This window comes from Nomia melanderi, chromosome 5 (assembly GCF_051020985.1).
Source record: "Nomia melanderi isolate GNS246 chromosome 5, iyNomMela1, whole genome shotgun sequence".
Lineage (NCBI taxonomy): Eukaryota > Metazoa > Arthropoda > Insecta > Hymenoptera > Halictidae > Nomia > Nomia melanderi.
Window position 1 is genome coordinate 371425 of NC_135003.1, and position 19184 is coordinate 390608.

Below are 19184 nucleotides of genomic sequence, written 5' to 3' on the forward strand. Positions count from 1 at the left end.
CAAAGGTTCCTTACCTCTCGGCAAAGCAGAACCTGCCGCGGGGTGCTCGTCGGTTTCATCTTCGAACCGCAGAACGATCGCCGGGACTACCATTCACGGCACCCCGCGGTGCGTTTCGCACTTGCAGCGCTGCCCTCGCTCGGATAGCGTCCACCGAGCGGTTCGCCGGTCGGTGCAATTATCCGAGGCAGTTCTTACGCCTGTGGCGCGTGTGCGTGTACACGCCACGTCGCGGTGGTGCCGTGGCATGCCACGCCGCTCTGCAACACGCCGTGCCATGCCACGCCGCGATATACGAAGTGCGGTGCGGTACAGCGCGGTGCGTCGGAGCAGGTACAAGTTAGAGCAGGTCACTTTCGCTGCCGGCTCGAACTGTTCCAGTCGTCGCGCACGCGTGCTGCTCCATTCATAAAGCTATAGAGGCGCGTATACTATGGCCCCCGACTGAACACGTAGCCCCGCGAGTTCGCGGTTCCGTCCGCGTTCACTATTTGTCGACTTTTTCTCAGGGACTTAATACCGGTATTAGGACTGCAAGCTAAAACCGAAATAATATTAATACCGGTATAAGAACAAGAAGGCTGTACCGGTGTATTTTAGTTTATATTTACTGGTATTATTTCGGTTCTACTGTTTTGTCTGTCGTGAGAATTTTTTAATTAATTGCTTTTAAAGGGATTTTCTTATTGGCGAAGAATATGTTCCTGAGAGTAGCCCGATTGTCGTTGAGAACAATCTAGCAGGTAATTACAAATAAGAATGACAATGATGTCAAAGAAATGACAGTATACATTTGTTTCTCGACGCTTGTTTTGTTGCCCAACTACATAATAAATGTAGAAACAAATTTCTACGTATGCGTTTCATTATTATCGCAGCTTTCATCGTTTATCGGAGTTCTAACGTAAATGTATCCTTAATCTTCAACGCAAGACTTCTAGAAAATCCGTAACAATACCGATATTCATATCGGTTTTCGGTATTATACCGGTTTCGATGTAACCTTCTTTCGCTTATACCGGTATTAATATCATTTCGGTTTTTACTTCCAGGCTTAACATCGGTATCGAGATCATACCGATGTTAAGTCCCTGCTTTTCTGCTTTGTTATACAATATCGAGTTAGACTCGAGAGGAAGTTCTCAAATGGAAGTTACAAAAATTAAATGTTACTCAATTATTTTCGGTTGAAATTAAATACTATAAATACTAAAGAATGGTGTAATTTAACACATTGTTGGCTGGTTACGAGTTAACTTGTTTTTACACTTGCATTGGTTATTTCAATTTTTGAAACGCAGGGCAGTATAGAATATTGTAAAAGTAAAATGTTCAAAGTTATGTAAAAGATATGTCCAAAACCTTCATTTCAATTCATTATGTATAAATAAAATATATTGAAGTTTATTTAGATTGTTTCACATTAATATTTAATTACAGAATAATAGTCATTGACATGGGAACAATGTGTTAAAAGCTATGACAGTTTGAACGTTTTACGAAATCGGGGAGGTTTAAATCTAGTGTTTTAAAACATTTCCATACCACAAGTAATTCTTCCGTTCCTTTTATTCTCAGCATCAGTATTACAAGCTATTAATGTTCTGAAAGACAGATATGTCGTAAGTGCGACGTAAAATTCGCTGAATTCTTTTTTATTGCAAAGAAATATAAGTGTTTTGCATCTTCGCTAAGTATATTAATCGCAGTTTGAATTTCGTCGTGATTTTCTTTCTGAAATCGTTTGAATGAATCTCATACTGTTTCATTTGATTTCGCTGTAATTCGATTCTCGAGTGTAATTCAGAAAAACTGGAATCAGGCAGAACTTTGTTCGCCGTATTAAGGGTTCCATTAGACTCCTTATAAAAGGAAAAGCTCGCCTATCTCTTTTAACAGATTTTCCGCCGCTGTCTTCGGGTTTCAGACACCGATACACTCCATGGATGTATATAATCAACACTCCAGCCCTTCGGAGAATACGCGCGAATACGTGCGGAGGGTTCATAAAAATGTAGAGTTATACTGCAGGTTCAGCTATCTTACTTTCAGGAATTCCTATAAAAATGCGCGCAGAAGAAAATTCTTATTTTATTGAAATATTCGCAGAAAAAGTTGATAGGGAGTAAAATTTTAATGTCGGGTATATCCTGATATCGTTCGCGAAGGATTAATTATAACTGTACGTCGACGATAGAGGCGCTGAAAGGAAATGGCAAACAGTATACCGGCGTTATCATATTTATCTTATTTATTTTGCGGAATACCGGTAAATATTCTTTCGGATTCAGAGCATAAAAAAGAATTACATAAATCCTTTCCAGCGCCTAATAATGTCCGAACACTTCTGTTGGATTATTGAATGCGGCCTGCGCCGGGTACTTGAATAATAGATTCCAGTGAACGCGCATAAATATTCTAATCCTAAATAACCAGTAATGGACACTCGAACGGAGTGTACACCATTTCCAGAGTATGATAAAGCAATAACCATCTAGCTGACTGAAGTAATAACGCTAATGTGCTGCTCATTGCATGTCTAATATACGGAAATGCAATATTGATGTCTAATCAGTCTTTCTAGTCCGGTTTCTGTAACATTTCACGAAACTCCGGTGGGTGAATTAATATGTCGACGTCGAAGTCATCAAACCCGATTCAATGAATCGCACAAACGATCGGCGGTATTGCGTAACGCGAAATTATGGAAAATCCAGACCGGGGATTTTTACGATTTGCTCCATATATCACCGAGCGTTCGCGCGCCATTATGCGCAGTCATATGCGCTGAAAGAGAAATGCATACAGGGTGAGCCGTGAATCCGTCGACGCGACTATTTATCGCGGTCTTCGCGATTCGAATGAGAATTTAATGTTATCGATAGAAGAATCTCATCGGCGCAAATAAGTCTACGAGAACAGATTGAAGGAATCGTATTTTTCTTTCACACTTTCAACACTAAACACACCGCGACCGATCAAATGACTGGTTTTAAAATTTCATTTAAAATTCTGTAGTTTCTTTTTCTCCAATTTAGCTTTATGCCAATACTTATACTATCCGATTAATCATTTTCTCAGATTCCATTTTCCTTTCGTTTCTTTTCTGTTTCCACGAGAAAAGATGTATCGTCTGACTTGTTTACCTTTATTTTGTAACCAATTATTTCTTTGGTTAGGGCAGGAATTGCTGTGTATAAAGTGCAGGTACGTTTAGTGTTATACTTCCCAATGGAAGAACTGCATTTAGAAATATAATTTCGTGTAACGTATTATATAGCCCTTGGGTATTAAGATAATTCAGGTATGAATTTCATTATTTTTAAGCTAGATCAGTAGACTGAAATGCATTTTTTTGTGTTGCTTGAGAATGTAAAAAGAAAAGTATACGGTACGCTTTAAGTGAAAAAGCATGTTTTATTTATTATAAATAATAAGTCAGTGCTGCGGCATAAAGTTGGAAGTATGTCATTTACCGCATTCCTCGAAAATAAAAAATTTGGTGTGTATGCAAGATGCAGTACCGTTTATAATTATTCGGACGACTTTAAACGAACAAAAACCATGATATTGCACTTGAAAACTAAGACCATTTTATATGGTCAGCTCATTTACTAAATTGCAGCATAATAGGTCGTAATTCAGTTATTATTTATTGATTTTCATTTAAATAGCACTTATCAATAAACCTGCCTGTCTTTTATTCATCGAACTAATTGTCCAATTTAATTCTTTCGTCGAATTAATTCCCTAATACCATTCACCTAAAATCACATTTGTAATTTCCTTCATCGAATTAATCTTCTAATTTCTTTCACGTTTACTACTTCCTTATAAGAAGTACGGACTTGACATATTATAATACACTAAAATACGCAACGTTTCATTTTAAAAATCGAAAACAACTTACGTTATACTAAAAGTATCAAACGCATACTATTTACTTATGTTACAACATTGTTAGTGTGAAAACAGTACAATTTTTTCTATTTTCATCTTTTCATATTGTATTTAATCATTTTCGATGAAAAAATGTCCAGCGGCTGTGAGAACACTTTGAAGATAATCATCGTTCTTCCAGCAATATTGTAAACGAAAAAGTTTCGTGCTTCCGCGATTACATTGTTAATTAAAAAACAGCGAAACTTCTTTCTCTTTCGCCTTTCTCATACAGTAGAACCCTTTTTAACAGAGTCGCAATTTTTCGCGAATTAGGTCGACTAGAGACTTGATTAGAAACTTAAATTGTACCTCAGAATATAAGTATATAATCGAATTTTACAAACGTACATTGAAAAACTTTTTCTCGAGACTTCATTTATGTGGATACTTAGTCATCCAATTAAACCGGATAATCCATATTCTACTTGTACACACTTATCGTTGCACTACAAATGTTCACGCGTTTCTGTAAAATAAATCTATAAAATAAACAAAGTATAGTGCTTCTTATAATATTCGTTAGGGTAAACCATTTCCCATCGTCTTTTTATTTTTCCAATTGAAAATTATTCGTAGGAAAGGTCACAGAAGCAAACATCAAATCAGGAGGAAAAAGGTTATCTAATATTACATTGAACTTTGCATTGTAACGATGTCTTTCAATATGATCAATATTATGAATGACTATTATTGATGACTACTTGACAAAGGGAAATTACATTTAAACTGTATACTACAAGATAACAATGGGAAAAGAATATTTCTCAGTCTTGGCGCTTACAGTGTTTTCTAACAGAACTCTTCGATGATGTTTCTAAAAATTTGAACTTGCACTTAGATCCGCAGTTTGCTGATCATTGACAAGAAAAATACAGGCTGGCGACTGCGGGAACACCCCGTATAATAATAGACGATCCGGCGTAGAAGGTTCAGGCCCGAGCCAGGCAGCGCGGCCGTTTATTCGTTAAACGGTAGGTTTCGTAACCTTTCAATTAAGAGTCGGAGTGAGGCCGCAGCTCTGCGGCCGATAACCGTGAGCGGTGACCAAGGGGAGACAGCTCCGATTGCGCCGGATCGGACGTTGTTCGTCTTTTCAGCCCGAAGACCGGGGCCTGACGCGATGATTTAGAATCGAGATCGATAAGCTGATGCCTGTCGACGCCTCTGGGGTCTAGCTTTATCGGTCGGCATCGTCAGGGTGTTTGTCTCGCGATAAAACGGGCCTGACAGCGATCGATCGTCCCGGTCCGCGGTTAGATCGATAATCGTTTCCTCCCTTGGAACTCGACGCGCGCTGGCGCGATCGAATATTATTAATGGACGGCTGATGCGTTTTCGTGCTCGCGGTTAGACGTTTTCTAAAATTAGCTCGCCGAGGAACGAAGCTTTTCGCGGCAACGCTTAGCGGATTCGTTGGCCGGATCGCGTACGATTGCTTCATTATTTACGGCTTCGTTTGCCTGTCGATTCACGGTTCTAAATTTAAATCTCCCGATCTAGCAGTTTTCAAGTTATTTCACAATTTGGTTGTGACTTTTTGCAGAAATGTTCAGTGTGTTGGGGTAATTGGAAGATTTTGATTTTTGGGGTGCGGTGTTTGTTGGGAAGTTGTGAAAGTTGGGGTTGCTAGAAGGATCTAAGAAGTCTTGGTTTTAGGAATTTCTAGGGAATTAGGTTGTTTTATTGCTATCTTAGTGTTATTGAAAGTTAATGAAAATGCTAAGTTGTTAGTTACGTTTGTTAAGAATAGTTAATTATTTTTCATTTCTATTTTAGTGAGTATACTACTGCTGTGTAAGAAATGACACTGACTGGTAGAAGATACCACGGAAATTGTATTAACAAGAACGTAACGTGCTTCTTACTAACTGTTATAAATATATATATCATTTTTTACAACTGTAGCAATCAATAATAAAAATACTAAATGATATTAAACAGCCACTCTTTAAGTAACTCACTTCTTATGTCAAGGTTTAAACGTTCCATTAGGGGCAGTTGCGCACTCCCCGGTCCAAATGCGTTACACTAATCATTGATACATTCAAGATGATTAGATAATAAGAAACAGTTACAGGAAAAGTTAAAGAAATAGTCAAAAGTTAAAGACTGTTGCCCTCGTACTGTCTATTCTATTGTCTTTTACTTTTGCAAATATTCTCGCAGCAGTTAGACGAAGGAATATAATAATTTTTTTTACATCGAACATTGTTAAATATAGGCTAAAAATATCACTCGACCTCTTTTCATCTTAATTCAATCGGCTGCTAAAACAATTTCTCTTTCAAAAACGATGTCTCGATACTGTATCGTGAGCCGTATAAAAATATTAACAGAACATGACCAAGAAAAGCCAGAGTTTGCGAGAATCCACGGAAAAATAGTGATTCGCGTGAAGCGTGACTAGCGCCACTTGATTATTTAAGAAGTAGACGGCGTTACGCAACTGCGGCGCAGATAATTTCTTCTACACCTGCGGCCGGCAGCGTTGTTGGCCGGCCGGCGCGGCGCGAACTGCAGTTATGTGCGTAGAACTTTCCTACGGTGCGCCTCTCGTTGGAACTTTTATTACGGTTCATTAGAACTTGTATTGCACGTGTGAAATTTAACGAAACTCGAGCGGAAGCCGGCCACGTACTAGGAAGCGCGCCTCTGCATTTTAGATCGCCGCTAACCGCGTATTCCACGGTCGCCTGCTGCCCGCCGGTTGCATTTCTATAATGGCGCAACCCTATCGCTATTTCTGTCGTCTATTTCCGTGTGTCGCTGAAATACACCGTAAAACTTCCACTCGAGTTTTATCGGGACCGTGGGTGAATTGCTCGAACGCCGTTATGGTTGTTAACTGTTTTACATCGCGTGCATTGTCTGTCCGAGGTCGGCTAATTTCTTGTCGCGCCGGGAGAAAGTATTTAATCGTTTTAAAGAAACTGCTAGCGTAAATAATATTCGCCGTGGTATGCAAATTGGCTGATATATACGGGGCGTCCCGTGCAATTGGGTCAGGCTATAGCCTTAGAATGGTAAAAGGTGGATACAGATTTTATTAGGAACATACGAATGGATTTTAATAGTGCATCGGCCGATGTAAGTACTTATTCTGGACGCGTAGTGATTTCGAGTTCAAGGTCACTATCTTTTTTGTTTTTGCTTTTTGTGTAGGTACTTTCTTTTGCTAGATTATTTTATGTGGGAAAGGATTAAGGTACCTCCCCGCACCGAGGAGATATTATAGTTATGCACACTGAAAAACTATAATGCAATGAAAAATCAAATTTTTCATCTTACCGATGTATAATCACAGACACAGACACAACTAGGTTACCGATTAAATGGATTATTTAGTTTTTAATTGGTATAACAGTTACTTATTAAGCCATTACAAATTTTTGTTTCATTTTTAAATTCCACTTTAATAATTGATCAAAACGGTGAATTCGATGAGGATAGTTTCATTTTTATTTTTGACTTTTAATTTTATTCGTACCCCTGACGTTACGTAAGTTTTTATTTCGACTGGGAATCAACGTTTAATAAACTAATTAATAATTAAGATTTGCAGTGAACGAATCGACGATCGGCAGTTAACAATAAGAACCACCGAGTGAAGGTTAATTTCGGTAATCGATTGTACCAATCGCGGTAGGCTCGGAATTCGCATTTTTTAAACTACATACAAGCATTAATGGACCAATGAAATTAAACATTCCGTTTGATTGATGTCCGACGCAGTTAATAGTAAGACTTATCATTATCCATCGATATAAATTTACTTGGGAGAGGTCATGAATGAACCGTTCGGCCCTTCTAACATCAATTTGCGGCCGCGTTTCGGTTCGTCTCGGCTCGAGTTCGATCTCTTATTTATTTTCCGCCGCGGAATCATTACCTTTCATCTTGGATCATCTGTTACGGAACACCATGCACAATTATCTCGATTTTGCGTTCCAGACTCGTCGGCTCGCGATCTCCTCTGCATCGAGAATTTCATTACGGTTGCAGGAGTGCAAGGGCTACCGTTACGAGCCCGCCGTGAAAGTGCACCAACGAAAGTGCGAATACCAATGCGGTTTTTACGCAAACGCGCATTCACGCACGCGCACAGACGCGCGCGAACACATGCGTGCACTGTACGAATTGTTTGCACTGTATTATGCGTGCCGGATCTAGAATTCACCGTTAACGTAGATCGTTTCCTTGAGACAACGGCCGCAAAGTGCGAGCCATGAAACGCAATCTAGCTACTTTGCGTTTTCCATACACGAGTCGCACGCGCAGGAAATAGGCTGCGGTTTAGACGGTCTTTAACGTTTCGAAAAAATCCGTAGGAAGCCTTCAAATATACACGAAAAATCTCGGGATTATCAGGAAACGAGAATCCGTACTATTGCTTTTTTCCTTATACCCGAACGATTGTGGGTTTCTATACCAGATAAGACTTGTTCGTCGTCTATTTTTAGTAATTCAATCTGATTTCTAAATAATGACGATGTTTCTTACTTCGAAAGATGAGATACTACTGGTAACTATTAAGCTCTTTTGCGGTTTAATGGCTACTCGATCCGTTTTTTGCGCGATCCAGCTAACCAGACCTTGCTAGATTTCAGGAAACAATGTTCGAAATGTTAGCTTCGTTTTTAGCTTGTTCAAATGCAATTTTGTTATTTTATTTTGAGCAGTTATTTTGAAAATGAGTATCTCGCGCACAAACGATGAAATAATGACGCAATCTTCTGACAATTCATCTCGTTCGCCTGTATCGTTTTCAGATTATTTCATTGGCTAGACAATTTGTAGCTGCAGCATAGTATGAGAACATGGTTTTTTCCCTTTAATTTATATTAACGTGATCATAGAGTTAAATATATCTCCGGAGATGGAAGAGATATGGTACAGTTATTAAAAAGTCACAAGAAACGATTCTATAAAAATAATTCCACATTCAGCTTGTAAAAGGAAATTAACATTCTCTTGTCGTCATGATCGTCCCATAATACGAAAAGTCTTTCCGTACTATAACAATTACCTTCTTCGTTATATTAAGAGGTCTTGAACAAAAATCTCTTATCAACAAACTTGACAGAAAAAGGTTTTTTCTTCAAACAAATGTGATTTCTTAAAGTGAAATCTTTCAATTGTTTCATTTTAATTACACGTTTTGTAAGTTTCGAAATAAGCAAACAACGAAATCATTTGCCATTCGAAATTTATATTACTCCCATAAAATCAACATTCCCTGTAACCGATCATTTTCTGAAACATTGTTTCAATCTTAAACATAATCTTCGGCAGTCTTAGTTCACAGACTCGAGTTCTTTTTCAAACATTCGAAGAGTTATCAGTCGACAATCTATCCATTCAAGACCACTCTCGCTCGATTGTATTACAAAACAACAATATGAAAAATTCAATATCTCCTCGGCGATCCGCGTTACGTTTAATCAGTACCGCGAATCGTTCGAACTTTGTGGAAACATTGTCTGGAACGCGCGGCGTCGGAGCTTTTAATACTCGGGCCGGTTACTTAGCCGGGTGATAAAGTCATTCCCAGCGACTCGTAATTAAAGTATCAGCCGGGCAGAAAAGCATAGAGTATTTCCGCAAATTACACGGTGTATTAATAACAACAGATCAAATAGAGGCGGGCCGGAGGCGGGGGCTGAGAGAAAAGCACGACCGATCAGATAACATGGAAATTTTCTCGCAAACGGTCCGATAACAATCTTATCTAATGTGTATAGAGGAACGTTAATTAATGGACAAAATGTTTCGCGGCTGATTGGCCTGCAGGTATTATATCTATACATAGATACGTACGTGTGCGCAGTAGACGCGCGCGTAAGTACTACACGCGTGTTCGAGAAACGGGAGAAGTGTTCTCGCGCGCTGGGTGCGGTGGCTAGAAATTGTGCATCTCGGTGCCCGGCTCTATTTCCATGGCTATTAACGTTAATCGATTATAGCGTGACGGATCGAATGATTTAAATAAAGACCGGGTGCGTCACAGGCCCGGCCCGGTACATTCGACCGCGCCCAACAAAATGATCCTATTGCGTTTGCTCATTATTATGTCCCACCCGTTACGTATTTTTTCTGGCCCCTTTTTGTTTCATAGTGACTCGATCGGTGATCGGTGATAGATGGACGAACGATTCTGTCGACGACTTCGCGATTGCAACGTTTTTTGCGATTTTCGATCGTATTATATTAATGGGACTGCAGTGTTTTATGCGTTTATGGAAGATTTGAAAGAGCAAATTGCATACGAAGCGCAAGATACGTAAAAAGCATGTAAAATAGTCAAGACGTAGTGTGGTTTTTATCATGTTGGGAACAATTTTCTATCGTAATTTGATTTTTTGAATCGTGTTCTTCACAATTTGAGTTCCCGTGAAGATTGGCGGTTTAATGATAATAGACGATCGGAATTATACTTAGATGGAAGACTTTTACTTGTATACGTTGTTGTTTGTTTTTATTTACTGAACGATGTAGAGTTTGCGTAGAAAATGACGATACAGGAGTAATTGAGTAAGATTATGTTTGCTCGTGTTATATTTGCAGTATAATTACAGAGTTAAGTAGGATAGATTAATATACAATGTCCTTATTGGACAGATTGTAAAAGTTTATTAGGTTTGTAATTTATTAGACGGATTGCAGTGGAAAATTTGGCGCGTAATTATACCAGGAATCACGAAGAAAGATTGCAAGCAGGAAACGTACATACCTATTAAAGAAAATTTACTACTACTTTCGGGATCGTTGTTTAGTTGTTCATATGGAATGAACACGGTAGTTCTAATTCGTTATATAGTTCGCACAATATTATTATGCTATAAATATTGTATAAAACAACTTGACTCAGATATGTCCATTATCTTACTTCGAAATATACTTCTGGAATGAAAATCAAGAGGTGATACTAACATAAAAATTTAATTTGATACGTTCTATTTGAAAATTCCAAAAAATCCTATTTGAGTTAATAATAAGAAATTGTAAAAGTTATCGACTTTGAATACAAATTAAATTTCTACATTTCTAAATAAAATATTTGAAATACAAATTAACTCTTTGTCTTATAACAATAAGTAAAGATACCTATTTTCGTATTGTATCTTCATCTCTACAATTTATTACGTTGACGCAACGATTTAACAAAATCTCTCCGGATTTCCATGTTTCCAACACTTTTTCGTGATTCCATGCTTTATAAACAAATAGTGTATGGAAATTTATTCATTTACACGGACGCAAATATTTTGGTCGTTGATATCAAGATTCCTAGTTAAATTCTGTCATCCGACGTTTCCTTGTAACGTTATCTTCCTAACGCCGTGTTATTACAAGTTCAGCGATATTCACACTTGATCGGAATCTTAATTAAATGAAGTATTAATTAAACGCGCGCGGTGGAACATCAGGCCCCGAGTTTTTCCGCTGACCGAGGTTCTCGTTTTTACCGGTTTCCGGCCGAGAACTTTGATTCAGTCGGGAGGAAAAACTGGCGTGATCAAACTCGCCGTTACCGGTTAAGTTTTCCGCAAACGTGCCCGACTAATTTCTAATGCTGATACGCGCGTTTGTATGTTCCAGGTGACGTACGCCGAACGGGCCAGTATTCATGCCAGTATGCCAATCAGATGCCAGTAGAGAGCCAGTATCTGTATCTGTCGCTACCTACCGATATAGCCAATTGATAAGTTAGATAGTTAAACATTAAATAGGCACTGTAACGCCAGTTTCTGAATAAATCGTCCGCCGGGACGACGTTTGCTCGCCGCCGGGCACCTCCTTCCGCGAACGTCTTAGAGAAGTAATCGAAGAAGCAACAAAGGGACACGTCTCATCGTTTCGTAATTGTTTCCGTTATCTTTCCCCGCGATCACGATTTGTTGCTCGTTCGTCCGGTTTTCCCCGAATTATTTCGCCGTCTCGTTTCTTTCATTTTTTTCTCATTTCGAACCGGTGACCACGCGTTTCGAAAGAAACACGCGCGCGCAACGCCACGTATCACCAACGAATCCCGACAGCGCGATCGGCTCGTGATCACCGTAGCGAACTGACCGATCGATTTCTCGGCTGTGAAGTGAATTAATATACACCAGGAAAAAGGATCGAAACGGAGAAAGGAAGTGAACAGCGTAACACAGGCGAACACGGTGGCTGGAAACGCTGACTTACTTCGAGAGCGCCAACCTGCAATCAAGGTTCATGGTTTTCATGGTGAGTCATCGCGTCTATTTCTGCTAATTCGTGCACGGTTTGTCACTTATTGCCCATTATTTTCGACGAGTTTCTAGGAATATCGTGTTCCTGGCTCGCGGAAGAGGCGTTTGATCTTTTGTCTTTCACGTTCTCTCTCGTTTTTAGCCTTTTTTGAGAGTCTAATAATCTAGACGCATTTTACTGAAGTAATTTTTGAAATCTTTCTTGAGGAATCGAATAGAAGTTTCTAGTTGAGCTTTTTTATACGATTCTGTGCATCTTTGAGTTTGAACAAATATGGTCTGAATGTTTTATTCTTCGTTGGCAGTTATAGTAGGATTTCTCCTTTGATTGGAAAGTAATAAATCGAGGACTCGATTAGCACTAGAATTATTTTTACAGAATCAGTTTGTTCAAATTACAAGCAATTGGAAAGAAATAACATAAGTTTTATTACTATGTTTATTAATTTTAGATAGGTAATGAATTTCTAAAAAAGAAAATGTATAATTAGATTGAAAAGTGTTTTGGGATAGACGCGTAGTTAAAGTTTTGTGAATGACTTTACACTGAATATAATTAATATAGGTATTTATATCGCTCATTCTTTTTCGCTATGTTACGATCATAAAGAGGATCTTATTATTTATTAAACAGATCGCGGAGTCCTCTTTTTTTCTCTCTGACAAATTTTTGCGGATTTGCTTTGTCAAGCTGTCGGTGCTGATTGTTGTTGCAATCTGTTTCAATCTTTATTCCCATTACTCGTATTACTCTCATTACGGAAATCAATTCTTAACAAATATATTGCACTATCAATTACACTAGATGGATATCAATGAACGTAAGATTTTACCATTATTTCTTGCGAATACCGCGTTTATAAAAAACTAATTTAATGATTTCTATTACTTTCTTAAATTGAGAAATATTCAGTTACCAATTCGAATGTACAAGCACTGAGTTGTCGCATAGAAAATGCTCAAAGTGCAGTTATAAATTTTAAAGGATAATTAATAAAAGAACGATTATCGATTTACAACATCCGACCCCATGACATTTCGTGTCCACATGTCATTAACATTAATGCCGAGTTGTTGCAATTTCCATAACTCTTAAAACGTTACAAATTATACAAAATCGTGTCGAGGATACGTTCTCGGGAATTCAAGTGTGTACAGATATCGGAGGAATGTAAGAAAAAAAAGGAAGATATCGATTTTTCTCCCGGGCTCTCTAGAACGGAAGAGCCCCTTAACGAGGAGTCCGCGGTGGGAAAGAAATTAGTCCCGAGCAACTCGGAAAGAGATTTCACGAGATTTTTACAGTTGATTTCTCCTCGTTCCTCGCCTTTTACATTTCACCTTGTCGGCAGGTCAATTATGAATTGGCGGGCGAACCCGTTACGGGCACAGCGGATTTTATGCAAAGTTCCTTCCATCACTGGATGCGCCTCCGCAACTTCCACGAAATATAGCACGTGTCACGTGCAATTTGCATAATGCGACATCGACACTTCGCCGATGCGCACCGGAACGTTATCTTTATGCGCCGCCGTATCGTTTCATATCGCGGATCATTGGATTATCGAAGGCGGCTCAGCTTAAACGGAACACTCGATAATGGCGAATTCGGAGAACTGAAACTGTCTCGTAAATATCGATAAACAAGGACTACCGAAAGTATCGCGAACTTCCGCCTCGTCACACGATTCATTCCCCGTAACTCGGCTCGCGGTTATATTCTCCGGCCGTCGCCGTAACCGTTTCCAGATCAAACGGCCGCGCCGAAATCCGTGGCTCATGTAAACGTTGGAACGTAGTCGGAGTTTCCTGTTCGTCGTTTCGCCGAATATTTCTCGTTTCGAGAAATGTATTTCATATTCGCGAAATGCGTTTCACAGGTTGTTTTATATTCTTCGCTCGTCTCTACGGGCTACCATCTTGAGTTATGGAGGTCGACCGAAATCACCAACTTTATTGGGAATTGTTAAATAAATTAATATCACGGTAATATCAGATTATTCGATATTTACTGTGTACCGCTTGGTATTTAACACGTTCCGTGCTGCGTGGGGCGTATACGACCCACGTTGAATTTTCTGTTCAGACCGAAAATGAATTCTCATTGAAAAACGAAGAACTTTTTAAAAAATTTATTTTAGAGTCAAAGATAGGTATTTTAATATTATGTATACTGTGGTTATTTAATTTTAATCGATTGTAAAAATGTGGGTCGTATAAGCCCCATACGACCTGAAGGGAAAGTCTTAAAAAAATGGTCCGGCACGGAACGTGTTAATATTGAGTAGCTTAAACTGTACTTAACATTTTGGAATGAAGCGATGAGTGTTTTCAACTAAATAGGGATGGAATAAAAATTTTTCAAAAATAACGAATACTTATTACTGAATAAACTATCATTCTCGAAATTGATATCTAATGTATAGCAAACACAGTAACTTAATAAAGTACGTAGTAACTTAGTAAACGAAGAATATCGTTACAAACCCGTGCCAATTTTTAATCAGTTCCTAGATGCTCTTCATTATCAACGTAAAGAAAAAATGTTACTCTCTCGAATGAAAATAAAAATTCCTTGATGAAGTGAAATTGGTATCATAATTGTCAAAAAAAAGAAAAGAAAAGGGAAAAGGTGAAAGAAGGAACCGAGGCCCGAGACGTCCCATCATCATACATTATCCTCGAAGTCTTGAAAATTAGCCAGCAATCAGTTACGCGAATATTACACGAGGACCCGGATCGATAACCTTAAAGAAAGCCGCTCTCCGGATCAATTCACCGAATCGTCGATAAATATCACCGAATAACGGATAAATATCACTGAATCGAAAGACATGTTTGCGCTTTAACGCGGGAGGCGACGTGCTCGCAGCTTGAAAATGACCAAACACCGGCGACGCGCGGAACGGAAGCCACCATCGCGCCCCGCAGATGTGTTGCACACTGAAATTCCTTTCCCATAAATTCAATCAGATCCATGACAACATGCAATTAAATAAACATCGCGCGCAACAAACTTGTTTACTTTCCACCGAAAAAGATTCACCTGTAGGAGGTCGCGAGGTAGGTGGAAGTTAGCGAGAATTCGCGTCGTAACTCTCAGCCGTGATATACAGGGTGTCCCAGGTTTTATCGACTAAATATTATCAGTATATTTTATGATCTTAATATTTTATCTACCGCGAGCCTAACAACCGATTTTTAGATTCCGAATACTTAACAACTGACAACCTATTAAAATTACGCTGTTCTAAAACAAAAAAAATCAAAACAACATAATGAGATTCCATCAGACTTTGATTTTAAAGTTATGGAGTTTTACAAATAGAAACATACCTTTCAACGTGATAGGGAAACTATATAGGTAATGTAGGAATATTTGTACTGATCATAGGCGGTAGATAAAGTGTGAATAAAAAAAGAATGTTGCATAAACTAATAGATTTGAAACCGAATCCTGATTTGTTACAATAGGCGATGGCGGAATCAGACTTCTTTAGCGTTGTTCCCAACTATAGTTTTCAAGACGATACTTTGGTTCTGAAGGTGTTAGTGTATTTCCTAAGGTAACATATTATTAGATACTGTATTCTCAAAGGTGATATTGAGGTTTTTATGGCGATACTCTAGATCAGACCTGTCCAACAGGCCTTTTCGCGAGCAATGGCAGCTTCTGTTACCCACGGGCAGAGCTTTGGGCAGAGCTTTGGGCAGAGCTTTGGGCAAAGCCATGGGCAACGTTCCCAAAATGGGGGAAATACACTTGTATTCAGGTTCGCGTGTTAGAGCCTTAAGACAAGCGATTACTACTGCGTACTTACTTGCAAAGTGGTATAGTGCTGCTCCAACGAGCTGGCAGATTACCACCAAGCTGAAAAGTAAGAGGGGCAGGGGGATTCTTCCATTCGTGATCTTCATGTCGTCTCAGTCTTTGACGCATGATCGTTATTGACGCGTAGCAATAACAAAGGACAGAAACGAGATTGAGTGCAACGAAGTGGAATTTAACGATAGAGATCAAAATTCATAGTGCCGGCAACTTGGGTCTCTATTGTTACATCTCACTCCGTCGCACTCAGTTTCGCTTCTGTCCTTTGTTACTGCCACGCGGCCAATAACGATCATGCGCCCTGTGGCTTTTCAACTTGTGGGTAGTCTGCCAACTCGTCGGAGCTGCACTATGGAGAAAACAGGCACCTTTGCGGCATTACGGGTTGCTCGTACGGGCAAGCGGCTGGACAGGGCTGCTCTAGATTCTGAGATGATACTATAGCTTCTAAGATAATACTGCCATTTTTAAGACGATGCTATAGTTTGTAAGATTTTTTTCAATTCCCAAGACAACATTGTAATTTCCAAAGCGATCGGCAGATCTATTTTCAGAAACCACAATTTCTATCTGTTCCAAATGCTTTAAAACTATACCAAATATTCTAACAAAAATATAAGATACGAGGGAACCCAAATTTACGGCTATCAGGATATAACGTAGGAAAAGGTGACCAATACTTATCTTTAATCTATGAACCAACAGAAAACAAAAGAAATTGAAATTCGTAGGACAATAAATTCTACTTTCGGTTGCTGCCAATCTTACATTGTCAGAAGCGGTGAACACTTTGACATAGAAAGTTAGTTATCTTCGCGTAAACAGAGCAAACGTAAATCTCATTGAACTGTTGTATTACATTCTGTGCGCACCTAACCGTTGATTTACGTGAAAATCCGTTCCACGTGGATTTGTTTCACGTGAATGTAAATCGTGTAAAGAAAGTCTGCCAGTACAAAAGAAAAACTGTTGAAAATAAAAGCTAGTATTATATATATATAAGTTTTAGAAATACATATTTATTTCATATAGCTTGACAAAGAGAGTAATGAAAAATTCAAAGTGCACAGGGATAAGGGGAATCGGCCGCACGCTCCACCTCGGTCCTTCCTAGAAACAGTAGCCAAGCCTTCGTGTTCGCGGGATTCGGTAAACAAAACTTTGCAGGGAAATCGTATTTTCTAAGCGCATAAATTAAGATCGCGCGTAAAAATTTACCGCGTAAAACGGAAACTCGAATAAAAAGAGTCCGCGTAAATCAAGGGTCAGGTTTATCCAGTTTTTCCTCTGTACGTTGATTTCACGGTTTCGATTCTTCGCTTCCTAAACGAACGCCCAGTGTATCTAAACGTTCGTTACTTTCCGCAGCCGCAACTCACAGCGATGGCATAAATTCTCTTTATCGAGAACGTACGTTCTCAAATATACACACGAACGAATGGCGAAAGAGTTGCGCGACTCGCCGAAAGAAGACGCCAAAGGACCCAGCCGCGTGGCGTTAAGTGTATTAAACCTTGTGTATTAAACGGTAACGAACAGGTTGAAACGACAATTCGCAATCGATTCGCGATCGACGCGCGGCGATTTTCAATAATCCTCCCGTAAATTCTGCTTCGCGGTGGCAGCCGAATCGTCATCGCGATAAAACGACTACCCGCGGCCCGATGTGTCCTTTCACCATTGATTATCCTTTTCCACGATATATACGTCCAACTGGTTTACGGAGCGAGCTCGAGGACTCTTTTTCATCGTGTTTTGCACGCGGGTCCGGCCCGGGCCCGACTTGGGCCCGCCGCTGCAGTCACGGACCATATCTTGGGAGTAAGAAAAAGTAGAGGGGAACCAGGACGGCGCAGGAGGAGCAAGAGGAACAGGAGGAACACGAGGAACAGAAGGAACAGGAGGAAGAGGAGGGTTAACGCACTCGCCACACCCTGCTTTAAAGATTGTAAACGATTATTAATGCTCCACCGTGGCTGACCCGTAACCCGCCCGTTGGATCTACCCGCCGCGCTCGCCTCGAGCCCTCTTCTTCGGACTTTAGCTAAATGTAATCTAATTACTGGTGAAAATCGACGATTAAAACACAACTTTCTAGTTGATTGCGAATTACTACCTGTAATTAGCAATTGACGCTTTATCCGTCGGTAGTTATTGAATAAGAACCAGTGGTTGAGGATTTCTTAACAAATCTTTCAATATTCGTAGCATCCACAATCTTGAAACAGCAAATCCAGCAAAGATTTGTTTCGAAACTGTCGTTTAAAGAAACTTATTAAATAGCTTGTTCCAATAAAACGGTCAGTTATAAGGCTAATAGTCATACCGTAGTTGTAGTGGTACTTACCGCGGTCAACTGATTTTCCAGTATAGATTACTACCAACTGATGATCTCGTTTGAATTGTTAGGAATAAATAGTTCGATTACGTTTAGTCGAAATCCGAATTTCTTTAGTTTTGCGTTCCTCGGTTCCCGAAGTCCTGCTCCTTTCCGTCCCTTGAAAATATTCGACACCAAGAATAACCGGACGGGATGGCGCAACTCGAAGAAATCGAACAGTTCCGAACAGCCGCCGCGGAGATCATTTATCCCGCTTTTCTTAATTAGCGGCTCGGCATTACCTCTCGGAAGTTATGCGCGCGCCTCCGCGCGCCGGCCAATTTGCGTAACACGCTGTACCGTCCGCGTTTAAGGTGTCGACCGTGGCGGAATTAAATCGGGGGCCATTATATACCCGCTGCTCGGATATGTTCAGAGTAAACACGGGAAATTGCAGGGATTTTTGGTGCTTGTTTGTGTCTCCCGAGGTATTTCGTTGAGCCGGATTCTTCGGTGATTGAGATTGGGAGTCGGATTGGGAAATTTGCTTTCCTTCTTTCTTTATTTATCAATATTACATTCGTCTTGCGGTTGTTGGTGATTACATGCATGAATGTCGAGGGAAGAGTATGATTTTAATTGGAAAATTTGTTTTTCTTCTCTTTTTACTTCTTCATATTACATTTGTCTTCTTGGTCATTGGTGATTATAGGTACCAATGTGAAGGAGAGAGTATGATTTTAATTGGACAATTTGTTTTTCTTTTTTGTTTACATGATAATGTTACGTTTGTCTTCCGGTTATTGGTGATTAGAGGCATGGGTGTAGAGGAGAGAGTATGATTTTAATTGGAAAATTT

The 19184-nt window shown here is 39.5% G+C and overlaps 1 protein-coding gene across 1 annotated transcript in view; it reads left to right on the forward strand.

Moving 5' to 3' along the window:
* LOC116424836 (uncharacterized) overlaps positions 1–19184 on the forward strand; it is a 581479-nt gene that overhangs the window by 29365 nt on the left and 532930 nt on the right. The window contains exon 2 of the mRNA XM_031971785.2: positions 11542–12171. Coding sequence (XP_031827645.1) covers positions 12160–12171 — 12 coding nt within the window. The 5' untranslated portion in view covers positions 11542–12159. The remainder of the gene's footprint in view (positions 1–11541; positions 12172–19184) is intronic.